The sequence below is a fragment of the Rutilus rutilus genome, assembly GCF_951802725.1.
Source record: "Rutilus rutilus genome assembly, chromosome: 11".
NCBI classification, from domain to species: domain Eukaryota; kingdom Metazoa; phylum Chordata; class Actinopteri; order Cypriniformes; family Leuciscidae; genus Rutilus; species Rutilus rutilus.
Window position 1 is genome coordinate 12,173,610 of NC_140216.1, and position 26,611 is coordinate 12,200,220.

General features: G+C 36.3%; 2 protein-coding genes across 3 annotated transcripts; one reads left to right on the forward strand and one right to left on the reverse strand.

Annotated features, from left to right (window-relative positions):
- LOC311299105 (uncharacterized protein) lies at nucleotides 1-9,850 on the forward strand. 2 transcript variants are annotated; one of them, XM_084422487.1, is made up of 6 exons: nucleotides 1-371; nucleotides 1,117-1,638; nucleotides 2,703-2,764; nucleotides 2,982-3,112; nucleotides 7,154-7,320; nucleotides 8,009-9,850. In XM_084422487.1, exons 2-6 carry the CDS (start codon nucleotides 1,171-1,173, stop codon nucleotides 8,177-8,179), a joined length of 999 nt encoding a protein of 332 aa, XP_084278613.1. In that variant the 5' UTR covers nucleotides 1-371; nucleotides 1,117-1,170; the 3' UTR covers nucleotides 8,180-9,850. The 2 variants fall into 2 exon arrangements, with proteins under 2 accessions (XP_084278613.1, XP_084278612.1); XM_084422486.1 differs by having other exon boundaries at nucleotides 25-371; nucleotides 1,167-1,638.
- atat1 (alpha tubulin acetyltransferase 1) lies at nucleotides 9,839-26,174 on the reverse strand. The gene is given in 14 exon segments (XM_084422485.1): nucleotides 9,839-10,225; nucleotides 11,840-11,928; nucleotides 11,930-11,942; nucleotides 12,044-12,147; nucleotides 15,666-15,885; nucleotides 16,909-16,983; nucleotides 17,420-17,465; nucleotides 19,581-19,626; nucleotides 20,023-20,124; nucleotides 21,619-21,732; nucleotides 21,848-21,905; nucleotides 22,060-22,151; nucleotides 22,274-22,334; nucleotides 25,822-26,174. Coding segments are annotated over 14 exon segments (1,389 nt in total). The 5' UTR covers nucleotides 25,914-26,174; the 3' UTR covers nucleotides 9,839-9,948.
- Between the last annotated feature and the right edge of the window lie 437 nt (nucleotides 26,175-26,611).

Here is a 26,611-nt window from a genome sequence, read left to right on the forward strand (position 1 = left end):
AGTAATATCTGTAGCAACTGTGGTATTTTGACGTGAACTATAGTTACCATGTTGAATCCATAAAGAATACACGCTTGTGTCATTATGCTACTTGTCTTTTCAAGTATGTAGGGAGGGCAAGTCCAGACTGAACTATGGGTGTGACAAAAATAAAATAGGCGTTGCTTTTGTCATTCAGGAGTAAAATGAAAAGGAGGACAAGCAAGACGAGATTTTGACGGCTTCACGAAGAAAGCTGTCTCGCTTCGAATCCAATTTTGTGTGTTTCTGTCTATACGGACTCCAGTTGAAAGACGAACCGAATCTTTTGGATATAAAAAGACCTGTACATGGACTTGTCATGAAAAGACGAGAAACGGGTTTATTGTAAGGTATGTTTATATGACATATGTGAACCGTCAATGTCACGCTTTGTTTGTTTACACGCATCGCTAAAGACGCGACGCGGCAAACTGAAGCTCTCCTATTAAAACAAACGATTTCGCGCGCTTGCAGTGTAAAGACATTTGTTGATTGTAATGGTAGCTTTCTGATTTGTCGTGTCGCGTCTTTCATGTAACGTAACGCCAGTCATGAGGCGTCTCGAGTCTTGTCGTGAGTTGACTCGTTTGTTACAAGTGTAAAGCAGAACTTTGGTTATATTTTATATATATATTTATTATATATATTTTGTGATATTAACAGACTAAGTAGTTTTTAACAACAAACACTGCTACTCTGATGCAAAACTTTGCGAATGTTTTACGAGATATTATACTTGTAATTATTTTTTACAGTAAGAAAGCAATTAAATTATAATACACATTGCTGTGTGCTGTATTATTGTAGTACTGCACAGTATTACCTAGTACCACAGTATTAATGTATTACATTTTTATTAGTATCTATCTATCTATCTGTCTATCTGTCCACCTATCTGTCTATGTATGTATATCAAACTTATGGATGTCTATTCTATCTATATATCTATCTATCATTCCGTCATTCTATCTATGAGCTTAGTAGATGTTTGTAGAGTTCTCATAGAATAGAGACGGATAGATAGCGATACGCTGAATAGATTTATTCATACATTTAATTGAATTATTTTTGTTCATTCTGTTGTTCTATCTTTAGGCCTCTGGCATTCTCTCTATCTTCCTTTCATTCTTTCTTTTAAAATTCAGCATAATGATGCGTAAGTCCAGTTCAGTGGGTGCGTTGTTGGAGCTGGACTACTCGCCCTGGGGGCAGGTAGATAGAGATGGGACCCCGGGCTCCTCGGATGATGATACGGTTGGGGCCTCAGCATCCTATCCTTGCACCCCAGATGCAATGTCGGGAAGTGATGGAAAGGGGGAGCTTAACAGAGATCACAGCATTAGTGTGGAAAACCTGGTCGGCTTGGAGAAGGAATCTGGTTTACTGAGAGTTACGAACCTGAATGAGAGCTTTAAAGCTTACAGTGACAGCCAGCTCGCTGCCAATGCCAAAGGCAGCTTTGAGAGTATGGGAAAGTGTGATGCCATGCACTCTTCGTCATCCTCACTGAAATCTAACCATATGTCCAACTCCCCAAAACCTCCTCATAATCACCGACAGCAAGCTCGGGCCAAACTGGCTGCTGCTAAAATACACCTTAAAAGTTTGTTTGGACAGGTAAGTTTGGAGACTTTATTTAGTTTAGTTAATGAAGTTGTTCACACACAAATCTTTAATGTGATTACTTTCAGCTGACATATTGGCAAAGTTGAATTTTCAGCATCATTAATCTATTAGTCTTCAGTGTCACATGATCCTTCAGAAATCATTCTAATATTCTGATTTGCAGCTCAAGAACCATTTATTATTATTATCATCAATGCTGAAAACAGTTGTGCTGCTTAATTGATTTTATGGCAACTGTGATGCTTTTTCTTTTTCTTTTATGAATAGAAAGTAAAAAAAGATCAGCATTTATTTGAAATATATATCTTTTGTAACATTATAAATTAATTTACTGTCAATGTAATGCATCTTTGATTACTAAAAGTATTCATTTAAAACATCACAGAAATTAAATAAATAGAAGATCGTATAACAATGTAAGCACTGGGCCTATATGGCAAAAGACAGTTCCTTCAACTAGCCTGAAACTTCTCCCACTGGGACTGGGCCATCGAGCCATCTTTATTGTTGAGCCTTGTTTATGTTTTGTACATTACATACATGTATTTTGCATACATTAGGAGCAGCAGGGCTTCAGTTCCAGCATACAATACTGTTTATTCAGAATTTACAAGCCAAGTGTGATGAAGTGAAAAGTCAGGAGTGCTTTTGGTATTACATAATTAGTTAAGTTCAGTTTGAATCAGTGCCACCCCTTGAGATATAATGTTGCTTTGTCCAAACAGTGAAAGAAGAAGCAAACTCTGAAAGGGGAACTGAATGTTCTAGTGCTCTATAAGGCAATCACACTATTGATGCAAAATGTTTTTTTTTTTTTTTTTTTATCTACAATAGTGTGGCAAGAAATCACAACAGACAATGGAACAAAATCTTTCATTTTCTACAATATCTGATACATCTGGCATTGTCAGAATGTTTTCCGTGACGTAACGCCTCCATGACATTTAAGTCATGGAACACTTGTGTAAATTACACTTCCTTAAAGTCTCAAATCAAGTCAGTTATCTTCATGGCAGTGTTCTGCATATCAGTGACCTCTTATTTTTTCACACAAGGGTTCACCGCACTCCTCGCAATCAAATTTGACAAGTGCAGAGCACAGAGAGAACATAACCAGGTAAAATCTCAGCAAACAATCAAGGCACATATTTCCTCAATCTCATGTGGATTTGCTCCACTTTCTGTTTTGCTTTTGGCCTATTCTCTGTCCGCCACTTGCAAAACAACCCCTCCCCAGCCCCTTATTTTGGCCCACTGTTACTGATTCCACACTTTTTTGTTGTTGTTGCTGGATATCTTTGTCACATATCCTCTAACCCTCTTGTTTCTCTCAGTGCTAAAGAGAGGCGCTCTCGAAAGCCTTTCCTCAGGCAGTGGAGTCAGGTGGGCCACGCCAAAGCTCAACTCAGCAGGAAGGAGATGGAAAATTGGGCCAAGTCCCTTGATGCTTTGCTGGACAGCAGAGGTGAGCGCTCAGTCATTTGTTTTTTAAACTGCTTGACTCGCCAGGCAGCTGGTCAAAGGACGCTTGCGAGACATCATAGCGTCACATGGAAAAGGAAAGCTGTCGTTCTAGTAACTTTGACCTGGAACGCTGTTCTTGGAAATCAAGATATTTGTGGCCAACCGCCCCGCCCATGCTTGAAATGTTGTTTTTATGAAAATAAGTGCAGGGCGGACCATAAAGCCTACTGTCTGATATGGTGTAGTTTTTTAATATACACTACTGTTTAAAAGTTTTAGGTTAGTAAGATTTTTATTTTAAAATAAATTACACCTTTAATTCAGCAAGGATGCATTAAATTCATCAAAAGTGACATTTACAGTGTTGCAAAAGATTTCTGTTTCAAATAAATGCTGTTCTTTTGAACCTTCTATTCATCAAAGAATAGAATCCTGAAAAACAAAATCATGGTTTCCACAAAAATATTAAGCAGCACAACTGTTTTCAACATTGATAATAATAAGAAATGTTTATTGAGCACCAAATTAGCATGGAATAATTACACTAAAGACTAAGCCGCTTTGTCATCACAGAATGTAGGGTAGAGTGGGGGAAAACGCCCCCCTTAAGGAAAATGTGACATTACAATGAAACAAAACATAAATGTGACTAGAATTGCCATCCCGGTTTTGAGTGACTATGGCAGGAGTTATTCACCAAATATTAAAATTGCTCAGCCTTCATAATTAATTTAGCATTTTGACTGCAAATATGTTTGTACAAAGGGGGCGTTTTGCCCCAGCGGTGGGGTAAAACGCCCCCCAAGGTGGGGTAAAATGCCCCCTTTCTTACAAACCAGTTTGCTTGATATAGATCAACAGCAAAATTAACAGACAATAGTTTTTAATCTCTAAAAGTAAAAGGCAAGTAATGTATAAACATGTATATATATTAATATTTATTTCAGCAATGTCCAAAATAGCCAAATTTAACTACCTTCCATCAGTGAGCTAACTTTGCTAGCAAGCTAGCTAATGCTCACTTGAGGTAATTTTTTCATGTTTTGTTCAAATATTTTGATTTTACCACCTAGTTATACTGCATTAAGTGTAAAACAAAGGATTTGATAGACAGAAATATTTTATTATAGTAATTATGATAGAGAGAAACTATGCTCCCAGGGGGGCGTTTTACCCCTCAGCGTAGGTTTACCCCACAAGCTATGACTTTTTTAAAAAAATGTTTCATTTTTTAAATATAATTATTTTCCTTATAAATAACTTATGATCTCAAACTACAGACTTCACTATTCATCTATCATACATCACTGCACTCTACCCTATATTTCCATTCCACTGCACTATTTTTCCATTATTTTTCTATGTAAAACGGTTGGTTTGACCGCTCGCATCTTGCGTCTTTTTCAGCGTCTCGCGCATGACTCTGCATTCTAAAAACGTGGAGCTCAAGTTAAGTTAAACTTTTGAAAAACGCATCTCTAGACCTTTGGCTTTTTTTTCGTTCCACTGACCTGCGTCTTTCATTTTTAACAGCAAAAACGCGTTCTGTGTGAGCCGCCCCAACGGCCCTGAGATAGGCTACTTCAAGCGAAATCGAAGAACGAACTGATGTGACGTCATTTCGAACAAAATGTTTGAAAACGTTTGAAACAGCTTGCCAAAGCGAACTTTCTGGAAGTTCGCTACGGCTGGTAAACAGCTTTTTAAGGTGAAAATTAAGTTGTACTTCTGATAAATCAAGACACTGACTCTGTTTTTCATGTTTAATACGGTAAAGCTGCTTGAATTTAAGCAATCTATTGTTTAAAGTGCTATATAAATAAACGTGACGTGACTTTACTAGAGTCAGTGCTGAATTGCAGAACTCGTGCTACAATGATCAGATGCTTTTCTTATGCTTTATTAAAAATGCTTGTTGTTTTCTCAATTTTATTGTGTGTTCATTTTGTTATTGAGAGAAAAGTGTGCAGCACATATTCATCTAAATGTCCCTCTCAGCAGTGTGGGATGTTCGCTAACAGTATATTGCTGGTAACCTATTTTGAATCCTATATCTCTAAGTGAAGTTTTTTTTAGTATATTGGGGCCTTTATACTGTATTTTTGGTCAAATAAATGCAACTTTTGAGTGGTAATGTAGGTTAGCTTGGTGTGTGCTCAGTACTATTCTGTGGTTCTGTAGTGAAACCCATCTATTACATCATTGAAACTGCTTCCTCTTAACATTGAGGAACCACTTTCCTGTGTAGCTTGAGGCATGGGTTTCCGGAGAATTCCCTAATGATAAAACGAGATGAAGAAACGAGATAACGGAATAATGGTCTTTTCCCCTAGAGGGTGAGAGCTCTGACGTACAATTTCACTGATTAAACCGCCAAAATTTTTACATTTTCAGAAGGAGATGTGAGTGGTGCTTGCCTATGAAAAGTTTACAGCATGATGGCAGGATTTTGTGAGTGGTTGGTAAAAAAAAAAAAAGAGACCAGCCACAAGGACTCTTGATATGATTCAAGTCCCTTGAGTGAAATTGTAGGTAAACATTAGTCTAAGATCTCTTAGAAAAGTAGTAGCACTCCTATTCTCAGCAAACCACATCATTCGAAGTATGATTCATGTTCTTAGCATGGTCTGTTGATGTTTAGTACTTACTATATATGTTAGGGGCAATAATAATATTTGCCATAGAAAGCACCACTAATAATTATAGCTGACCTCAAATGTGAGAATGACATGGCCAAACAGTAAAATACAACTTGAAAAAAACTTTAAGCTTACATTATTAGTGCACCTTGTGATGTATAAACAGTGGACTAAAAACGGACACCGTTACGCTTGTCTTGACACCAGACGTCATGTTTCCAGTGATCTGTTTTATTATTATAATTAAAAGGACTTAATGATTAACAGCATCTTTGTTGGTATTACCTGCTTTGTTGGCATTTTTTATTTCTGTTCTCACTCATAACCGGAAGCAATTGATTAGTGTGACACACCTCATAAAATCTAATAATACACTGATACACACGTAGCACATTTTGCAGTTACAGGTAAGACTGTTTGGACAAAGGATAACATGGAGTTAGGAATTCAATCCATTCTGTGTCACTGCTATAGCTAATTTGGAAACTAATTCTCTCCACACATACTTAATAGGTATGTGCTTTATAGATCCCATATTCTTCAGAGAGGGAACTTTTAGATATTTAACTGTTATTAACATTTTTTCATAATTTTGACAATCTGTTAAATTCATATTCAATTTATTGTGTAAGATTATTATAAACTTATTTTAATTACCAAAAACATCATATTTTAATCGATCTTGCTATCGCATGTATTTCCCGCATTACAAAAAAGCAACATTTCTTAAAATTGTGACACCAAATAAGTAACATCCTTTAGACTGTTTCTACAACATGATGGAAAGAGAAGTAAACAAAAATCGCATTTTAATTTTGCAATCATAACCCAAATTGTAGTGTTATAGTGTAATTTAGTGAAAATAAGGTCATCAGTTACTAAAATTTGACTTTTTAAAGCTTCTTAGCATTTTAAGTTAAATATTTGTGCCATATTTATTTATGCCAGCGCATAGGGCCATGCTAGTGTGGATTATACATCATTTAATTTAGCATTTAAAGCATTTTTTTTAAATTGTGTGGTGGATTTGTTTTGGTGTCTGGACTGGTTGATATGTTGGAACCACCAGTATGTTGTAACTACGGAGTCCTGTCCCCGTCCTACTTCTATTTTCTCACATTCAGAGTGTCGCAACCCCGCAGTTCACGGGTTTTGAGAAAATCAGAGGGTAGGAAGGTATGTGGTGTGAGATAAACCCTCAAGATTTCAACGTCCAAAGCTTTTCCTCCTGTGATATTTGTTGCAAGTGCTACTGTATATGACGTGTGTGGGTGTGTGGCAGAACATGCATGTGAACGTGTCATCTGAGCCTCTACCCCTCCAATTTGTAAACAGAAATAGCTGTTTTTTCCCCAATGTTCGTAAGGGTTCTTTTTCCTTCTCTCGTCTCACGTATCCTTTAGTGGGAGTCACAGTCTTTGAAGCATTCCTGCGATCCGAGTTCAGTGATGAAAACCTGCAGTTCTACTTGGCCTGTGAGCAGTACAGACAGTCGTCCAACAAATTCAGCCTGCATAGGAGGGCAAAAATGATTTCTGAGACTTACATCCAGCCAGGTGCTTCCAGAGAGGTAGATTTATCTAAATTTAGCTGTCTGTTTACCGTGTAAACAAATATTTCACCCAACATGCCCAAGCTGCTCTTTCTCATACAATGTAAATAAATGGGTACTGGGGCTTCTGAACTGCAAAATGACAAAAAAATAAAAACACTATAAAAGTACCATAGAAATAGTCAACATGACAACTAAAATTCTGTAGGTCTTAAATCTTTTGTCAGGTTTTATGCGTGCCAAATTTGAATTAAACTGACTATCTTGGACTGATTTTCCAAACTTCATTATTTTTGCAAATTCCACGAATGCAGCAGAAATTTCAAACTTCACCTTGAAATTTCAGTCCTTTCCTCGCAAAAAAAGATGACTTCAAATTAAATCTGAAGACTTAAAGAAAGATAGCAAATTTTTTGTATAATTAAAAATAAAAGTGATTTAAGATTTTTTTGTGTCATTTTTGGAGCTTGACGGTCCCAGTGCCTTTTATAAAACCAAAGTAAATTTCAAAACATTTTTGTATAATTTAACGAAATTAAATAAAAAAAAATTTTTTTGTCATTTTTGGAGCTTGACAGTCCTAGTGCCTATTAAAGCATAGAACACTTTTGGACTTCCTTTAGAATGTCATTTTTGATTGAACTACTCTTTGTTAGCTGTTGTGTGAATATTTGTGAATTATGATTTTTTTTCCCACCACTTTTAGGTGAATCTGGACAGTAAGACAAGAGAACTGACCATAGAGCTCCTCAAAGCCCCCTCTCACACTTCCCTCTCACATGCCCAAAAGCGCATCTACTGCCTCCTGGAAATGGACTGTTACCCACGTTTCCTCCAGTCGGAGATCTACTTCACACTACTGAGGGATTCGTACTAGAACAGGATTTGGCGAAGTGTCCAATAAGAGTGAGGTCGTCCTAAAACTGTACAGACATCATGTCTGGACTGTAAGACAGGAGACAGCAAACATGTCTCTGTGAGAACTTTTGATGAAAAAAATAATTGTAACTACTGAAGAAGGTTTTAGTTAAATAAAAAGGGAAACCGATGAGCAGGGATGATGCGATTGTCTTGAACTTGAATGCATCTAAAAGGTATTGCAATGGGGATTGAGGTGCTAACATTTTACAAGTTTGATTTGGGCTTTTACAGTTGCTAGACTGAAAACATTACAGGCCGATAAGGACGAATTAATGGTGTGTTGACAGGCAACAAAGGGAAAACACGTCTGGCAAGAATGGGCTGTTCAGTGAAAGGCCCAAGCACTCATTATGGGTGACATCAGGGTCAAACCATTTTCTGACTCATTTCTCATTCAGACTTATTTCTAGAATTTACTTTCCCGTGAATAGTTTTCTAATATAATTAAATACATATTTAAACAAAACGTCAAGATCCCACTGACAAAATTAAAATAGGCCGTTATCTAAATAAGCCATATAAAGTACTTTAAATGAAAAAAACTTATTTGTAGTCTTTACAGATGGCCAGTTCTTTATCGGTTTGTGTTTAAAAGGATATTTTAAACCATGCGCATTAGTATAGTGGTGTACTTTTTATTTTTATTTTTTTACTTTATGGTTACAGATTGGACATTTAAGCTGTCTTAACATTCATTAATTTGAAGAAAAAGAAGAAATTTGAAGAAATCAAAGGTCTGCCACAGATTTTTTCTAAAATCAAGTAGTGTGAACTCTTTTTTGTTTTGTTGTTGTTTTAACTGTAGAATTTTGTGAATGTCACTCATACTTTAAGTTGGGAAATGTGACCGGTTGACAGGTTTAAAATGTGGAACCTGCTTAAGCAGGAATGGGTGCCAGCACTTAAACCATTCCAGTAAGCACACACACATTTCTATGGCATCAGGAAATTATCAGAAAAGCACTGTATTCTTATTACTGTGCACAAACACCAAATACACATTCAAAATGTATATGTGTATATGTGTCTGGGTTGTCCGCTTCAGATTGAAAAGATGTGAGGTTCTGTAATATGTACTTATATACCCCCTTTTTAGTGTTTGTTGATGATGTCTACAGACTGAGACATTTAGACGGTACATGTATCATAACTTTAGACATGATATTAGGAGCTGCATGCACTAATTTCCTTGGTCAAATGTTTCCAAGGGTTTAATCTGTTTGTTTCTAAGTATAATATAAGTGATTAATGAAGGGTTTGAGGTAATTATGAGATCATTGTATAAGAATGAGCATCAGCTTTACTGTAAAAGTATTTGTGTTGTTTGAGAGCAGCGATCTAAATGAATCTAACAGAACAAATGTCAACAATTTCATTTAATTTTCCATGAAAACGAAACTGTACTTTTGCATAGACCTGTTTTTGAAAAACATTATAAATGATCAGATTATAAAATTGTGATAAAAAAAAAAAAGCACAAGCCATAAAATTATTCGCTGATGTTTTTATAAATAGGACTGATTTAAAAAATTTAAAAAGAGTCTTACAAGCACAAATCTAATGGAGTTACATATAACTGCTGATGTTACTTTCATTAAAGGTCTTTTTCACTTTTGTGGTTTATTAAGTCATTTCCCCCCTTTATTGTTCTTACTTCTATCCTAGCTTCCTTTGCAATGTCCAACAGTTAATTTCTTAAAATATTCCTGCTTCAATGGCGTCCTGTCACCAGGGTCGCGTGCTGCGATACTCTTGTTTCTGCCGGACCCACTGTGCCGTACAGCGGCTCTCCCCAACCGTCCAAGAACATCCGCCACTCGAGATCTCGGCCGCTCCACCTTTCCTCCAGTCCTCTTCTCTGTTCTGTGACACTTTGGCCCTCAGGTCGCTGCATCGCTCTCCATTGCGTTCTAAGGGTGTTATGGAGGTCTGCTCCTGAAGATGATCTTTCTTGGGGGCAGCAAGTGTAGGAAGAGCGACAACCTGGCCTTGAAGATGCGGTCTGGAAAAGAAGATGAAAATCAATAAAAGCTGGAGAGCAAGAAAAAGGAAACTCAGCAGCAGAGAAGATGGTTTCAGAACAATGAAATACAAGGTCAGGGCTGAGGAGAAGCAAGTGAAATTTGCATCAGAAATGAATGTATCGGAAAATGAAATGATAAAAAAAGGAACATGCACATACTCCATTTCCTGTCACTGAGTCATAACTAGGCCCACACAGAACACACTTTTCCCCCCACATTTTCTGCACTGAATATAAATGAAAATATGTAAAATGCCACACTTCAGATACGATACACATGGTAAACTGATCTGAGAGAACTAGACTCTTAGTGGCAAGTAAGAGCATTATCATATTTGACAAAAAATATTGAACACACCAGATTTTTACATTTTCTGAAGAAAATGTGAGAGTCGTTTGCCTGCGCAAAACTCACTGCCACAATCCTAGTTTGTATTCTAGTATCTAGATCCCTTCTTCAGTGGAAGTCAATAGAAATTTTCACCCTTTTTTGTTCATCCACCAAGGTAAACAAAGCAAAAACCATGACATTTTATGCAAACAAGATCTATACAAAAAAAATATATAGCTATAAATAGCTTGAGAAACTATTAAAACAATGTTTTCCCTTGTGAAAAAGAAGTACATAGCATACTTCTGTAGCCTGAAAATAGTCAGTAACTTCCAACGAGACCGGGACTAAGTTTGTCTAACCTATTAGACCTATTTTCAGGCGCTGCGTCATATCATATACGCCTGCTGCACTCATGGTACGGCAGCAAAGTTTCTTGATTATTACGCAGGAATGACAGTATAGTTCCTAGTCATATCAGCCTAGAAAATCGCAACTTTACATTTTTCCGTCGGTCTTAGTACACGATGTAACTACAGAAGAGTCAAGCTTTAAATAGGAAAAATATCGAAACTCTTTGGTAATTTTTTTGAGAGAGATGCTAATGGTCCTGTCCGATTCAATGATCTATGCTAAGCTATGCTAAAAGCGGTACCGCCAGACCCGGAGATCGGCTGAATGGATTCGAAAACGGTAAAACTCAACTGTTTAACTCTGGGGGAGTTGTAAAATGAGCCTATTTCCAACAAAAGTGGAGTATCCCTTTAAGTGTGTAGAAACGTGAGCCGTTTATTGAATTAATATTATATTATGTGCAAGTACAGATTTAAAAATATATATACTTTAAAGATCTGAAGTACACTACAAGTGCACAATTTTTCGTAAGGGTTGGTCGGTGGAACTTTTGTCCTGCAAAAAAAATTAAAAATACATTCCATAAACAAGCATGATAGTATGAGACAATACAGCAAATTTGAACACTCAGGGTTAAGGGTTTGTTCAAATCTCCATCCCAAGTTTGAACTGTAATAACAGTGATGCTTGGCTGAGCAAAGCTCATTAACAAACATATACACAAACAAATTCAGCAGTTCTTTCTGTGGAATTCTGTAGGCGTTGATTCTGTGGAGGCCTAGTCATTACCTCATTCTGAATCCCTGGTGTTTTCTTCAGTAATCGCTTCCAATTACACATGTAAATAATACAAAGAGCAGCACCAGAAGAAACTGACTCTCACAAAGGTTATGTGAGAAAAGTCCGACCTTTCTGAAGTGTGTTTGTGTTCCACTGCATCTGCCTTTGCCCCTGAGTCACACACTCTCTCACAGAGCACTGCTTTCAGCCCTGAGGAAGCACACACGACAGCTACTAATGGTTTACTAATGTGGTTTCCTGTGGACCAAAGTAACTTTTCACGTTGCACCATGGTAAATGGTTGATTGCGGTTCAAATGGTGCATTTATTACCTGGAAGCTTCAAGGGGTTCTGCCTTTCCACCAATAACTGCCCGAGGTCTCGGCTGTTGATATGGCGACTGTAGAGGTTGCTCCTGGCAACCAGACCCTTGTGGCTACAGGATATGAGGAAATGGACAAACAACGGCGATAGAGGGACGGGACGGAGGGCCGAGGAGAATACAAATAGGAGGGTAGGAGAGTGAAAACGGATAAATAAATAGAAAGAAAAAGAAACAAATGGGACAGAAAAAAGGGGGACAAATAAAAACTTAATTAAACAAATGCAAACGTAAATTCAAAACTCAAGTATTGTATAAAAACAAATTCCAGTGAAAGAGGACACAGGCAATGATTGTGTAATGTAATGCTGGCTTTTTAATCTCAGAACAAACTAACGAATATGTTGTAATGTTGCAAATTAGCATCAGAGTTTGTTTTGGACATCAGAGCTGCAGTCAAACGCAGTTCCAGTGGCTATTTTGAGACTATATTTATTGCTTAACTATAATTTTGATTGATTGCCCTGATTGCTGAACTATGGAAGCTTGTTTTCACCACAGATTTTTTTTTTTGTTTTTTTTTTTAAGTCATAAGTCTGACTTTTTTCTTGTAATTGCGAGTTTACATCTCGCAATTCTGGCTATATATAAACTTGCAATTCTTAGAAAAAACGTATATCTTTTTTTCGTCAGAATTGGACTTTATATCTCGAGAAAAGAAGTCAGAATTGTGAGATATAAACTTGTAATTGCGGAGAAAAAAGTCAGAATTGCAAGTTTATTTCTCGCAATTGCGATTTTAATTCGCACTATTCTGACTTTATAACACAGAATTATGACTTTTTACTAGTTGTTATATTTTGCATAGCACCTAACTTTTTCTGCAGCAGTTTATTTCTGCTTAAAGAAAATCCCTACCGCCATCTACAGGGAATTGAAGGTATTATCTTGTGCATTTTGTTACTCACCCAAACTTGTCAACAAGGCTACTTTAGCGATAGCGGTATCGTTTTCAAAAACTAAGGGTATGTTTAAGCAACACCGTTTTCAACTGAAAACGAAAAACGTTCATTTGCACAGCAACAACGTTTTGGGGGCCTGAAAATGCACGCTTTTTAAAGTGATGCCTTTACCTTCTCCATGTTAACAACAAAAACATGAATTTGTGAAAACGGTGACATCACGCACATGTATTATATGTTCACGCACGCGTATTACATGTTCACGGGGTGTTTCTTGACAAAGTGACATCGACCACTACTGGCCAGGCATTAATAATACAGCCCTTTTAGTCATTTTCGCAGATCCGTGTGAACGGGGATCGGTTGTCGTCTGTTTTTAGTGCATCGTTTTCAAAAGTTTGCATTTTCAGGCCTCCAAAAAGCCGTTGTCATGTAAATGAATGGCCAAAACGCATACAATTTTTCCGTTTTTAGTTGAAAGCGGTGTCATGTAAACAGCCCCTAACATACAGTGCCCACAAACATTATTTGAACACTTATGCATTACTCAGAACTGTATGAATGTATATGTATGAATTAGGTCATAATATATCAAAGCAGGGTGAGACTTGATGCACAAACTTTTCTCATAACCAACTATTCTAAGTCATTTTGTAAACTTTTAACTAGTATAATGGGCATTTTAGTGGATGTATCTACAGATTTCTAGAAGTGTTTAGTCCATCATGTTTACAGCAGTATATTGTCCGACTACCGGAAAGTTTGCAAATACTTCTTTGTTTTTTATGTTTAACATGATATCTATTGTTTTAACAAACTTATTTTTATGTAAAAAAGTATTTTTATGAAATGTTTTACTTGAAAATGTCATAAATATTGTGTCTTTAAAAATATATACCCACTACCATTTAAATGTTTGGAGACAGTAAGTTTTATTTTAAAGAAATTAATACATTTATTCAGCAAGGAGACATTATATTGATCAAAAGGAAAAGCAAATTTATAATGTTTCAAAAGATTTTTATTTCAAGTAAATGAACTTTCTATTCATTAAAGAATCCTGATTTATTTTTTTTTGTATCAGTTTTACCAAAAATATTAAGCAGCACAATTGTAACTGTCACAAACATTACATGTCTTACTGACCCCAAACTTTTGAGCAGTAGCATATTATATATCATATATGTATAAAGAGTTCAGATGCAAAAGCCTCTAAGTGCCATCTGAAATTTTCTTCTAGAATGATCATTTTTATCAAGCTTGTATATTTAAGTTCAGTAATTGCATTTAAATGGCAATGAAAATTACCTATTAATTGTCATTTAAGTGAAATTAATAAAACTTAAACATACAAGCTTGATAAAAATGATCATTTTAGAAGAAAATTTCAGATGGCACTTAGAGGCTTTTGCATCTGAACTCTTCATATATATATAATACACTAATAATGAACAACCACTGGTCAAGAGCAGCACCCTGAGGTCAAGACAAATATCTGGTTTGAAACACAAGTGAAACCAAGGTCCTGAGGAGCTTCAGACCATTAAGTGTAGAATCTAAAACATAACATGTCAAATCCTTTACAGTGTTACAATAATTCATTGACTGAATTGAATAAATAAGAATACCTATAATTTTTTCAACTGCTTTTATTATTTGCTACTCAGGACAGAGGATGTTTGACAGCTGAGGGTTAACACTATAGTAAACTGATCTCTAAAAACGTTATCTATATTCTAAAACACTCCTTAGTGTAAAGGGTACGGAAAAGACCAAAAGAGATTCCAGTTTAATTACAAATGTGTATTATCAAATCATTTTACAGGAAATCGTATTAATTATTCATACTCTCACAACAAGGAAGAAAGCAAAATCATACAATAATAATTCACCCAACACTGAAAATTGTGTCATTATGTTTGTTTGCTTTGGAACACAAAAAGAATTCTAAAGAATCTTCACAAGTTTCTCCAAAATTCTCGTTTGAATTCCACAGAGTTTTCATGTGTGGGTGAACTATCCTTTTAATTGAAACTAGCTAAGAAGTTTAAGACAGTGACGTTCAAAACTGAGGGTCAATGAAAGCTGAGCCTAGATCTATTTAGAGAGCTAGCATGGAATGAGAGAACGAGGAAAAGAGAGATAAAATTGTGTGGTTGAAAAGAAAAGTTCAAACTCATCAAATGAACGAGATACAAGTGAGGGGTTCAACAACACGAGTCATAATTGGGGAAGGCAATGTTTAAAATGATCATGCCATAATCAGAGATGAAAGGAAGAAGAGAAGAAAGAGAGAGGAGGAGAGAAATGTTTAGCGCTTCTTCAAAAGAAAACGGTCAAGGCCGCTTACGTGTTAGAAGAATAAACAGACAGTGTATCTGACCTTTATGCGATACACAGTGATACACTAATGATGCACTAATGAGCTGAATTCACATTCTTGCCACTAAGTCGACCATGCACTCATCTAACACAGGAAGTGGCTCATAGTGAACATTAACGACCTCAGTGTCTCTTCGCTTTCATTCCCACAGAGCCAATGCTCTCATCCCCCAAAATAAGCACCAGATGGAAAAAGCGAAGAGGATGCAATGTAAATATTTGCAAGAAAATTGCTGGATTTAGACTCAAGTATGTTGTAACTGGCCGTGAGGTGTCGTTGAGATGTACCTGGTGCGTTTTGTCCTGCAGCTGTCGTTGAGTTGAGAGGAAGGGGTCTGACCCTGCTGGAGCCCCAGGGCCACGACGGGACGGTGGGGGGCCCGGCTGGGGGAGGATCCCACACTGAGCGAACGGGATTGCGGAGATGATGGAAGCAGAGGGGGAGAGTGGGGGAGACCTGCAGGGCGAACGAAAGGCCAGGGAAGAGCCCTCTGCTCCTCCCGTACCACTGTGGAACAGAAGTGATGTCAGCAATAGGGATAATCGCGATTAATCGCATCCAAAATAAAAGTTTGTGTTTACATAATATAAGTGTGTGTACTTAATAAGGGTGTACTATAATTATTTTGTCTATATAAATACACACATATGCATGTATATATTTAAGAAATATTTGTATGTACAGTATACTGTATATATTTATATATAATTTGTATTATATATGAATATTTTATATATAAATAACACATTTTTATTTAATATATATATATATATATATATATATACACATGTGTGTGTATTTATATATACAAAATAATTATACACAGTACACACACATATATTATGTAAACACAAACTTTTATTTTGGATGCGATTAATCGCAATTAATCGTTTCACAACCCGACTACAATGATTGTTCTTTACGTTTTTTGATTCACTAAAAATCATCACTCAATCACTCATAAGAATCATTCATTCAAGAATTAGACTACACTGGTTGTGCTATATGTTTTTAGATCACTAAAAAGAACCGGCCCATTAGAGTCATTTGTTTAGTATTGGACTAAAAGTATCGTTGCTGTCTATTCAATAGTGATACAACTAAAAAGTAGCACAGAACGACTTTGTTCGCTTCGATGTGAACCGTTAACGCAACCAAAAGCCATTCCATTCCAGTATTTTAAAGAATGGCACCGGCTCTGAATAAGAACAGATTTTTGGTACCCAACTCTAGTATATTTGATTTACAATCACTTTTTTGATTTGTAAATGGATTAAGATTCTCAAAATAAACTAGGTTTTTAAATTGTCCTTTCCGTTGCTGAAAATAACTTTTCTAAGGGCTCTAAAGTAACTTATAGACCGAATCAAGACATTTAATGAATAATAGGAGGCCTGTTTCCAGCTGAAACTATTTATTACAGCATCTGGACGATGTCAGTATTCTGTTAGTTGGTGTAAATGTCAGCTACTAGGGGTCTGGATGTGCCAACCGCTTAAATATACGACATGGAGCCTATGAGTAACCCACCTTCTCTTTCCATTAGTGAATATGGTTTGATCTCTCCCTCTGGCTTTTTTGGGGGAACTTTTCTCAATTGGACCGCTGTAAAAAGACCATGGTGGTCAGAAAGAGCCAACAGAAACAAACGGTATGACTGAAAATAAGTCTGGAGTACAGCAGGCACTTAAACAGCACACACTACACTCTTCACAGACATTCATATAAATAAATATCCATGGCCATAATGCATATATCGATTATCATTACACTGCACTTTAGGGAAAACATCTAGCACTTATCAATAATTGAATTTTAAAGGGGAACAGCAAAGGATATTGTAAGGGAGTGAGTTCATAAGTTGTTGGGACTGATTAATGTGGGCAGACATTATGGGGGTCTGGTTGAGTGCAAAGGAAGAGTATAGTGAGTAGACTCTTTCTTAAACCAATGGGATACAATAAGGGACTATTAAAAGTATGCTGGAAGCAGGGTGATGGTAGGGGAGGGGAGTGGAACAGCAGAAATTCAATGTCCTTACAAAAATCCATACATCCCCTGATCCGTCAGAGGGGAGGGAGGTGTTCCTGGGAGAGTTTCATGAAACAAAAGTGCTTGAACAATGAATATTTTAAGTTGCTTGCACATGTTTGCACTTGCACTACCAACTATAAACAGCACGATCTGGGCTTGATGAGTTATTTATACACATAAATAAATATACTGAAAACGGTTGCCCAAACACAAAGATCCCATTTTACAGAAAACAAAATAACAGACTGTGGTTTAAATCAGGAAATAGACTTGCCTCAAATATAGATGCACTAAAACAATAAAATAACCAAAAGAGAGCAGTGGGCATTATGGACCATTACAACAAGGACTTAATTGTGGAGTCTGCTCAAATATCATTTGGAAAATGAAATTGCTTTCTCAAAGGTTTACAATCAAATTAAATTTGCATTTGTAAAAGGAAATTGTGCATGCAAGGCAGCAAAAAAATAGTGGTAAAGTTTTAGGTTCTGGGCTTTTTTTGTTGTTGTTGCAAAACATTTCAATCTATAATCATCCACCGTTAATTATAAGGAACATGCCATACAAGTCTATTTGTAAGAAGGTCTATTCGTCTAACCCTAAATGATGTAAGTGAACTCAGTGACTTGTCAACTGTCTGAAAAAGAAAATAAATTGTTGATTGATTTTTACCTTAAAAAAAGTATAACCATAAGTTTATCTAGAACCAAAGTCATCAAAATGAAGAATTTTTTTATAAATAAAGTCTTGACACTTGCAGCTAGACTAGTTTTATATGAAGTTACAACTAGTGTTTGTCACCAATTTGCAGTGAATAACAACTAAATAATACCGCTGTCATATGATATAAATATTGAAAATATTTTTATTTAAAATGAGTGTTTCAGTTTTATTTATATACTATAACATATTTATTTATACTTTGTTTTTTATATATTTCCAGTTTTCATTTTCATTTTAATGCAAGTTATTTTGTGGTTTAGTCATTTTTATTAGTTTTTTTAATAATTCTATTTAGCTTTAGTTTGCTTTTATTTGTATTAATTTTAGTTAGATTTTCAGTTAGTTGACAAGGCAGCGCTTCTAATTTTTTTATTTATCTAATATTTACATATATGGGTCATTGACGAATAAGGTTTTTAAAAGTGTAAAAAAATAGAATGGAGATATAACTATATTTGAAACCATTTTTTAGTTTACCTAGGTGTTACCAATAAGATTTTGTGGTTTGTACAATCAATTAACACTGTTTTTTGTCATTTTTTACAAGATGGAAAAAATGTGTCACCAAAAAAGTCATTCGGTTTAACCACTGATTTGACATTGATGTTGAGATAGTATATAGTGTGTACCACAGAAGAAATATTAAATAAAATTATCACTGATCTCATAAATGTAATAATTGATTGGACTACTCTAAACACTCCAACATATTCAAGTAAAATATTGCACAGGGAAAGGAGAAAAGGGGAAATGTAAAAAAAAGAGCCTTATCTGCTTTATATTTGTATTATTGTAGTTCCTTTAGTTATTAAAAACAATATTATTCCATTTAAATATTTACTATATCGGTTTTACCGAATGACCTTTTGACACTTCAAAATCTTTAAAATACCTTTATATGTAGTAAAATATAATTAAAACCTTTTGGATTCAGTAAAAGAGATCAAGTTGTACTACCTTACATACTTTGGATGTTATATATTTGTTTTTTTATTATTATTAAGGCCTTTGGACAAAAAAAATGACCCGTCACGTCATTGACCCATATACAAAAATTATTTGTATTAGTTTTAGTTTTAGTTAGCATTAACAACACTTAATGCATAAAATAATGCCAAATACATTTTCGTCGCCCAAAAAATATTTATGGCCGGTATTTACTCACCACTGTCAGGTGTAGCAACAAAAAGTTAATACTAAAAAACCTAATACTCAAAAAAGCAATAGATCAATAACAAACTTAAAATGATCCATAAAACAAAGTTTGATTGGAAAAAGTAAAACGAGGAGGAATTTCAATACAATGCTGCCTTGCACATACAGTACTGTAATGAAGATAAGGGGGGTTGTTGTCCATAGAGAACAAGTCACTGAACACTGGCACAGATCCAGAACAACATTCCAAACCCACATAAGCACAGAAGAAAGATTTATTCAGACATTACCTGATCTACTCTGGAAGAAGCCATCAAAAACCACAAAGTTATTCACCTGAACGGAGCAAGTGTGACAGGACAATAAATTAAGACATGTTAGACGTGTTAGTTAGTTTGCAAAGAAAAAAATATTGTATGAAGTCTGTATTGTGCGCAAAAGAACACGCTCACGTCATGGACATAATCCATATCAGGATTTATATCCATGACATAACATGTAGAGTCTGATGAAGTTGTTTTCAGTGACAGTATCATTAGGTTCAGTTATAAACTGGATTTCTGTAAGAGTAACACCATGTCCTCCTAACCAAGTATGACACATTAAAGTGTCAATGAATAAAACCCTCTTCCGGAATATTACAGGTTCAAAATCTCACTCCAGATAACATCAAACAAGCTCTGATTGGCTGTGACTGATTTGCTTCATTCAGCAATTTCAGGTGACTCTTACCTGAGGCACGCTGATTTTGAGATCAAAATGCTTTTCTAGAAATGACAGGAATTTAGGAGAAGGTCTATCGTACGCCATCTGCTCAGGCTCCACCCGTTTGTGCTGTTTAATCAGAGAATGTGAAATTTGAGTTGCAAAAACTAACAGAGCTCTTTGCAAATAAATACAAATGGGTCTTAAAGGTATAGCGGAGGATTTTCCCGAATTTTAGAAAGGAACCGCCCTCTCAATTCCTCTCGCCCTCTTTTTGAAAAAATGCACATACGCAACACTCTACCTGCTCCCAAGAGGGAACGCCTATTAAACGTGTGCACGAGAGAGCATGCACGAGCTAATCATAGCTTACATTAACTTTTACTAGCAGTGATTTTAAATGGATTTCTCCAAATAGCATGCCAAACTTTACCTGTCAAGTAGAAACTTCGCGAATGAGGCGCAGTGGGAAGCCCAACCTGTGTTTTGAGCGCACGCCATCGTGTGAATCGTGTGCACGAGCACGTACGACGGCCTTACGTAAACATATCACCAGAATGATTGACACTTAGGAGGACCAATAGTCTTGATGATCCACCCGGAAAAAGAAAATCCTCCGCTATACCTTTAACACTGACCTCTCTACTGGACAAAATAAAAAAAGGGACAGTTCACCCAAAGATGAAAATTCTGTCATCATTTACTCACTCTAATGTAACCTATATGACTTTCTTTTTTGGGGGTGTAATCACAAAAGTAGATATTAGGAAGAATGTACATGCTGCTCTGTTTTTCACACAAGCTTCAAAAATTCCAAAATAAACAGCATAAAAGCTGTCCATATGACTAATGCGATACATTCCATGTGTATTCTCTGAGAATTAAAAGAATTTTCTGAGAAACACACCAAAATGTAAGTTACTTAAGTTTTTAACCATAAATCTTAGCCTTCACCATAGCTCTTAAATCTTACTTGTATTTTGCTTATTCAACCTTGCCATGTAGCATTCAGGAAGTTTGAAAAACACATAAAAACCAATTACGTTTTCGTCATTGATGTCAAAAAATTGATGGGGCAAGTTTGAATATGCGCATGTGCAAAAGATATTTGACAGCTATGGTGAAGGGGGAAATTATCTGGGAATAAATAATTACATTTCAGTTTGTTCAAACTTGTAATATAAGCCTGGTTTCACAGACAGGGCTTAGATTAAGCCAGGATTAGGCCTTAGTTCAATTAGGACATTTAAGTAGCTTGCCTAAGAAAAAAAAACATTACTGGTGTGCATTTTGAGACAAAACAATAGCACTGACTTATTTTAAGATGTGTCAGTGCAAGTTGCTTTCAGTTAAAACAGCTCAAACATGCATTTTAGTCTGGAACTAGCCTTAGTGGTTTAAGGTTTAAGTCTGTGAAACCGGGGGATAGTGAATGAATTACATGGAACACTTTCATTAAACTTTAATGATGCTTTTTGTTGCTTTGCAATTGTTTTTGTTGTATGGAAAAGATAGCGTGAACATTCTTCTTAAAAAGAAATTGTGTTTCATGTCACATGGACAAGGTTGGGAATTATAAATAAACTAATCTTTTAATAGATCAGACCGCTGACAGACACTCACTTTCAGCATGAATTCAAAGAGTTCAAGCCCGTAGCCATGTCTCTGCATGGTCTCTGTCACATAGAAATCCAGCACACACAATGGCTCGGTCTCCAAATGCGCCCCCCGTTGGTTCTAGAGGCAATTACAACATACTGTGTGTTGATGCATCTGCTTTAAAAAGCGTGCGCTCAGGCATCACGTATTAGGCGAGATTTAATTATCGAGTCAATAATGAGGGAACACTTACAAGTAAAAAGAGCTTCTTGTAGCCAACCTTCAGAAATCCAACTATAACACCCCTTCCGCTGGGAAGACAGAAGGAGTCAAAGATTGTTATTAACAGCAGAAGTGGATGTGTTTACATGGAAAAACAGGAAGAAGAGAGGTCAGTTATATTGACATCTAAATAGATTAAATATGAATCACAGGGTGGGGGAGGGACAGAAATAGAGAGCGTACCCGTTCTGTTCCCCATCTTTCAGGAGGTAGAGATGGTGTCTGTTGGTCTGGAGCTTTGCAGCACTGGTTATAGGTGCAGGCAGCTGCTGGGCCTGAGGAGTTACACACACACACACACACACACACACACACACACACGACATAATGACAGACTGAAACTGACAGTGAATGACATCTGCAAGCTCAAGAAGAGACAAAAGACAGTCATTATCACCTTAGAGGAGGCTTTTCCCAGCTCATCTATAACTGTGGTGATCTGAAGAAGAGGATCTGGTCTAGAGAACAAAGAGAAGGTATACATGCTGAATCTCACACAAAGAAGACATAAAATGTGTATCAGCATTTATGATTCCACAATGGATGCGTGCCTGTTTACAATACACAACTTTTTGGAAATAGCTGTGTAATACATTGACAGGTTTTTCAATAGCCGATTCTAATATCAAGGTGGCTGATGGCCGTTATAATGATATACACCTATAATTTAAAGTCAGCATGAAATGGAAGTTGCGATAGTCTCTTCTTCTCTATTGTGACGTATAGCCGAGTGAAATGGCTTCTCTAATAAATGTAGGGAAGGACTTGATTTTGGCCATTGGGAATTGATGCGATCTCATGATGTCCCGCCAGTAAACACGTCATCAGAGAAGAGAAGAGATGTTGCAAGTTGGAGGGAAAATTATTCTAATTACAGATTATGAATAATAATGAGGTGCATGGATAAATCATTTATAATAAATATAAAAAAAGTAAATTTTGATTTCATGGTGACTTTAAAGATCCCATGAAATTGCATGATGAGAGTTGACAATTTTCATATTTATCAAGTAGCCTGAGTTTGGATGGGACACATCAAATTGCTTGTCCATTTTTTTCCTAAATAGCCAACATGCTGTCGTTTTAATACAGTTATAATCATGATTAGCTACTCGCTGATTTGTTCCATGGGGAGGAACATGCTCATTCTAGACTAGAGTAATGGTTCTTTGAAGGTTTTTTTTAGATTATACCAGAGTAAGATATGAGGGCCTTTGAATATTGTTTGTGTCTTGGACACAAAAATAAACAGTTATTTTTAGATATATATACAGTGCTATGCATAAGTGAATACACCCATGCTAAAGTTGACTAAAAAGAGGAATAAAAAATCATATTTTGGAAATTGAACTTAATGCCTTAATTTAAAAAATTAGGAAAAATCCAACCTTTAAGGACACCAATTTTCTTTGTGAATGAATAATGTATCGTAAATAAATAAATGTTCTTCCTTAAAGGGATAGTTCAGGATTTTAGACATGAATCTCTATAGCTTCCCCATAAGCAGTGTGGTGCATTGACCATGACTTACCCCCGACAGCGTCCTGTGAGCCGAGCTCCGGTCCAGTTTTGGTCAAGATGAAATTAGTCCGGCAAGATTGCTGGGGTCACGGCAATAAAGCTTTTTTCTTCTCAAATCAATATGTGTTCAAAAGAGTGATATATTTGCGTCACTAAAACGTTGTCTATGGAGAGGTCAGACCTCGTAATGGCTTGGCACTATTTTCTCCCGTCATAACACTGCGCGCTGCCGCTACCTACAGCCAGCTGCGAGCTGCGCCGGCGCACACCACTTTTTCAGTTGTTCGGCAGTGTTTACAGCAGTGTTTACGTGCTCAGAACAGCTACACGAACGAGCTAACATACCATTTGTCGGCCACTCGATGTCTCACTGCAGCAGCTGTGGCTCCAGCTTCAACTTGTTCAACTTCTCTGTCCATCCTCTCTCTTTCTGTCCTTTCTAACTCCATCTGGCGTAACTCGTCATCTGTGTATTCAGGTTCGTAAAGATATCCTTTTGGCTGTGTGTCAAAAGTCAATGTTGTCATCGTCGCTGCTGTAGTCAGACATGTTATCGTTCTCTTTACGAGCTGTAAACAAAGTGACACGTGCGCGGCTCGCAGCTGGCTGTAGGTAGCGGCAGCGCGCAGTGATATGACGGGGAAGAAAATAGTGCCAAGCCATTACGAGGTCTGACCTCTCCATAGACAGCGGTTTTGTGCTGCAAATATATCACTCTTTTGAACACATATTGATTTGAGAAGAAAAAAGCTTTATTGCCGTGACCCCAGCAAACTTGCCGGACTAATTTCATCTTGACCAAAACTGGACCGGAGCTCGGCTCACAGGACGCTGTCGGGGGTAAGTCATGGTCAATGCACCACACTGCTTATGGGGAAGCTATAGAGATTCATGTCTAAAATCCTGAACTATCCCTTTAAAATACATGGTGCATAAGTGAGTACACCCCTATGTTAAATTCCCATAGAGGCAGGCAGATTTTTATTTTTAAGTATTTTTATTTATTTTTTAGGATACTATGCATCCTGATAAAGTTCCCTTGGCCTTTGGAATTAAAATAGTCCCACATCATCACATAGCCTTCACCATACCTAGAGATTGGCATGATTTTATTTCAGTTAGCCTAGCTAGTTTGATTTGCATTGAGAGATGATCTTATGGAAAGTACCCCATGCCAATCTCTAGGTATGGTGAAGGCTATGTGATGATGTGGGGCTATTTTAATTCCAAAGGCCAAGGGAACTTTATCAGGATGCATAGTATCCTAAAAAATAAATAAAAATACTTAAAAATAAAAATCGGCCTGCCTCTATGGGAATTTAACATAGGGGTGTACTCACTTATGCACCATGTATTTTAAGGAAGAACATTTATTTATTTACGATACATTATTCATTCACAAAGGCATTAAGTTCAATTTCCAAAATATGATTTTTTATTCCTCTTTTTAGTCAACTTTAGCATGGGTGTATTCACTTATGCATTGCACTGTATATAATATCTACATAAATATCTGATTAGATCAGAGATTTTTTTATTTATTTTTTTACAATCAATAACAGGCACATTAGAATATACAGTAGATTACCTTATAGTTAACACAGAAGGAATAAAAGCTGCAAAATTCAAATTCTGATTTCATTTTAAATGTTGGCAAATTAGATACACACACTATTGTTTAAATCAAATCATTTTTGGTGAATTTTAAAATGCATTTAAAATATTTAATTGTATTTATTGTAATGTATGCTGTAACATTCAGTGATGATTATGTATGCTGAAAAAGCCCCACAAATTCCTATATGTTGTTAACAAATGGTTTTATTAAAAAGATTTTTTTTCTTGAATTGCTCCGAAGTTATGGAATTCATTACACGTTTCCATTAGGAATGATCAGTTTGGTTTAAGATTATTTTAAGAAACTGCTCAAAAGTCTGCTTTTTAAGTTAAGTTTTTAATATTTTATATTATCATTGTATTATGTATAATTTATTTATTATTTTATTTTTTTGTAAATGTGTTGTAGAGCCTTGGATGGGCGCATTACAAATAGTATTATCTATCCATCCATCCATCCATCCATCCATGGCACTGTGTGATTCTCTATAATGTGATTACAATGAAGTCTATGGCTGCCTTACTGAATCAGCATTGTTCAGATTAAAACAGATTTGTTATTAACTCATGGCCGCATTTGCATCATCTGACGTCAAGCTGTCCATACAGCAATAAGCTTATCATTATATAAAAAGAAAATGACAAAGATGACCTGGCCTAATACAACATTTAGCCTAATAAAACACCCCCACACTGTATAGTAATGCACAACTGTGTCAACCACTGCTTCAAGACAAAAGCAGTGAATGTTGCACACCTCCCAACAGATTACACCCCCTCTATAGTTCACATTAAAACATACATTACCTGCCATGCGCTTTCCGACCTGCACTCAGGTTATTATCCAGCACTGAAATTCTCTCGGGAAAAAGCGCTTTGAGGTCGAAAGGGAAATCCATTGTAAGGACAGATCTGAAATCTTAAGACAATACTCTAATGCCCTACTGCAGATTCAGATGCATTTATCACAGTGGCAATCGATTCTCACTGCATCACTGGCCAGCACTTAAAATACCAGTTCCACATAAGTGCCGCTTCAGTAGTAGGCTTGTTTAGAGGCATGGATGTATAGCGGTGTTATCAATGATTCCTCTGTCCTCCCATTGTTTGTGTCACTCCCTTCCCTTGTGCGGGATGAGCGGCTTGAGCGCCGTAGTGCTGTTAAAACACACGCCTGCAGGATTCAACACGCCAAAATACCACAGAAGTCTACCAACATCTGTAATTATTTTAAAGGTTTGCAGTTGTAGCTCTGAAAATGTAAATAAATAAATAAATCTACACACAGTAGCAGAAATGTGCGGCTTTAGAAGATTAATTTCCGTTTCCTCTTGGCAACGTCGCACAACTTTGTGCTGCATAGCAACTAATATATTGCAGACAGAAGTCAAATGGCCATATAATAAACACTGCAATTCTTCTACCCTTTTATATATTTTTCTTTATTTGCTATTTTCACCTTGCAACTTTTCTTTGACAGAATTTTACTAACTCCTTTTTCGTGATTTCTGTTTTTTAATAGCAAAATTTAATTGCCAGCAATTACCGCTGCATGCTGTATTGGCTGTGCTTTTGATATATTATTGAATTAATAATT

Excerpts from the sequence above, each read along its gene's own strand:
- LOC311299105 (XM_084422487.1), top strand. The coding sequence starts at position 1,171 with ATGATGCGTAAGTCCAGTTCAGTGGGTGCGTTGTTGGAGCTGGACTAC. Across the intron at positions 3,113-7,153 it reads TGCTTTGCTGGACAGCAGAG|TGGGAGTCACAGTCTTTGAA; the intron begins GTGAGCGCTCAG and ends CGTATCCTTTAG. Across the intron at positions 7,321-8,008 it reads AGCCAGGTGCTTCCAGAGAG|GTGAATCTGGACAGTAAGAC; the intron begins GTAGATTTATCT and ends CACCACTTTTAG.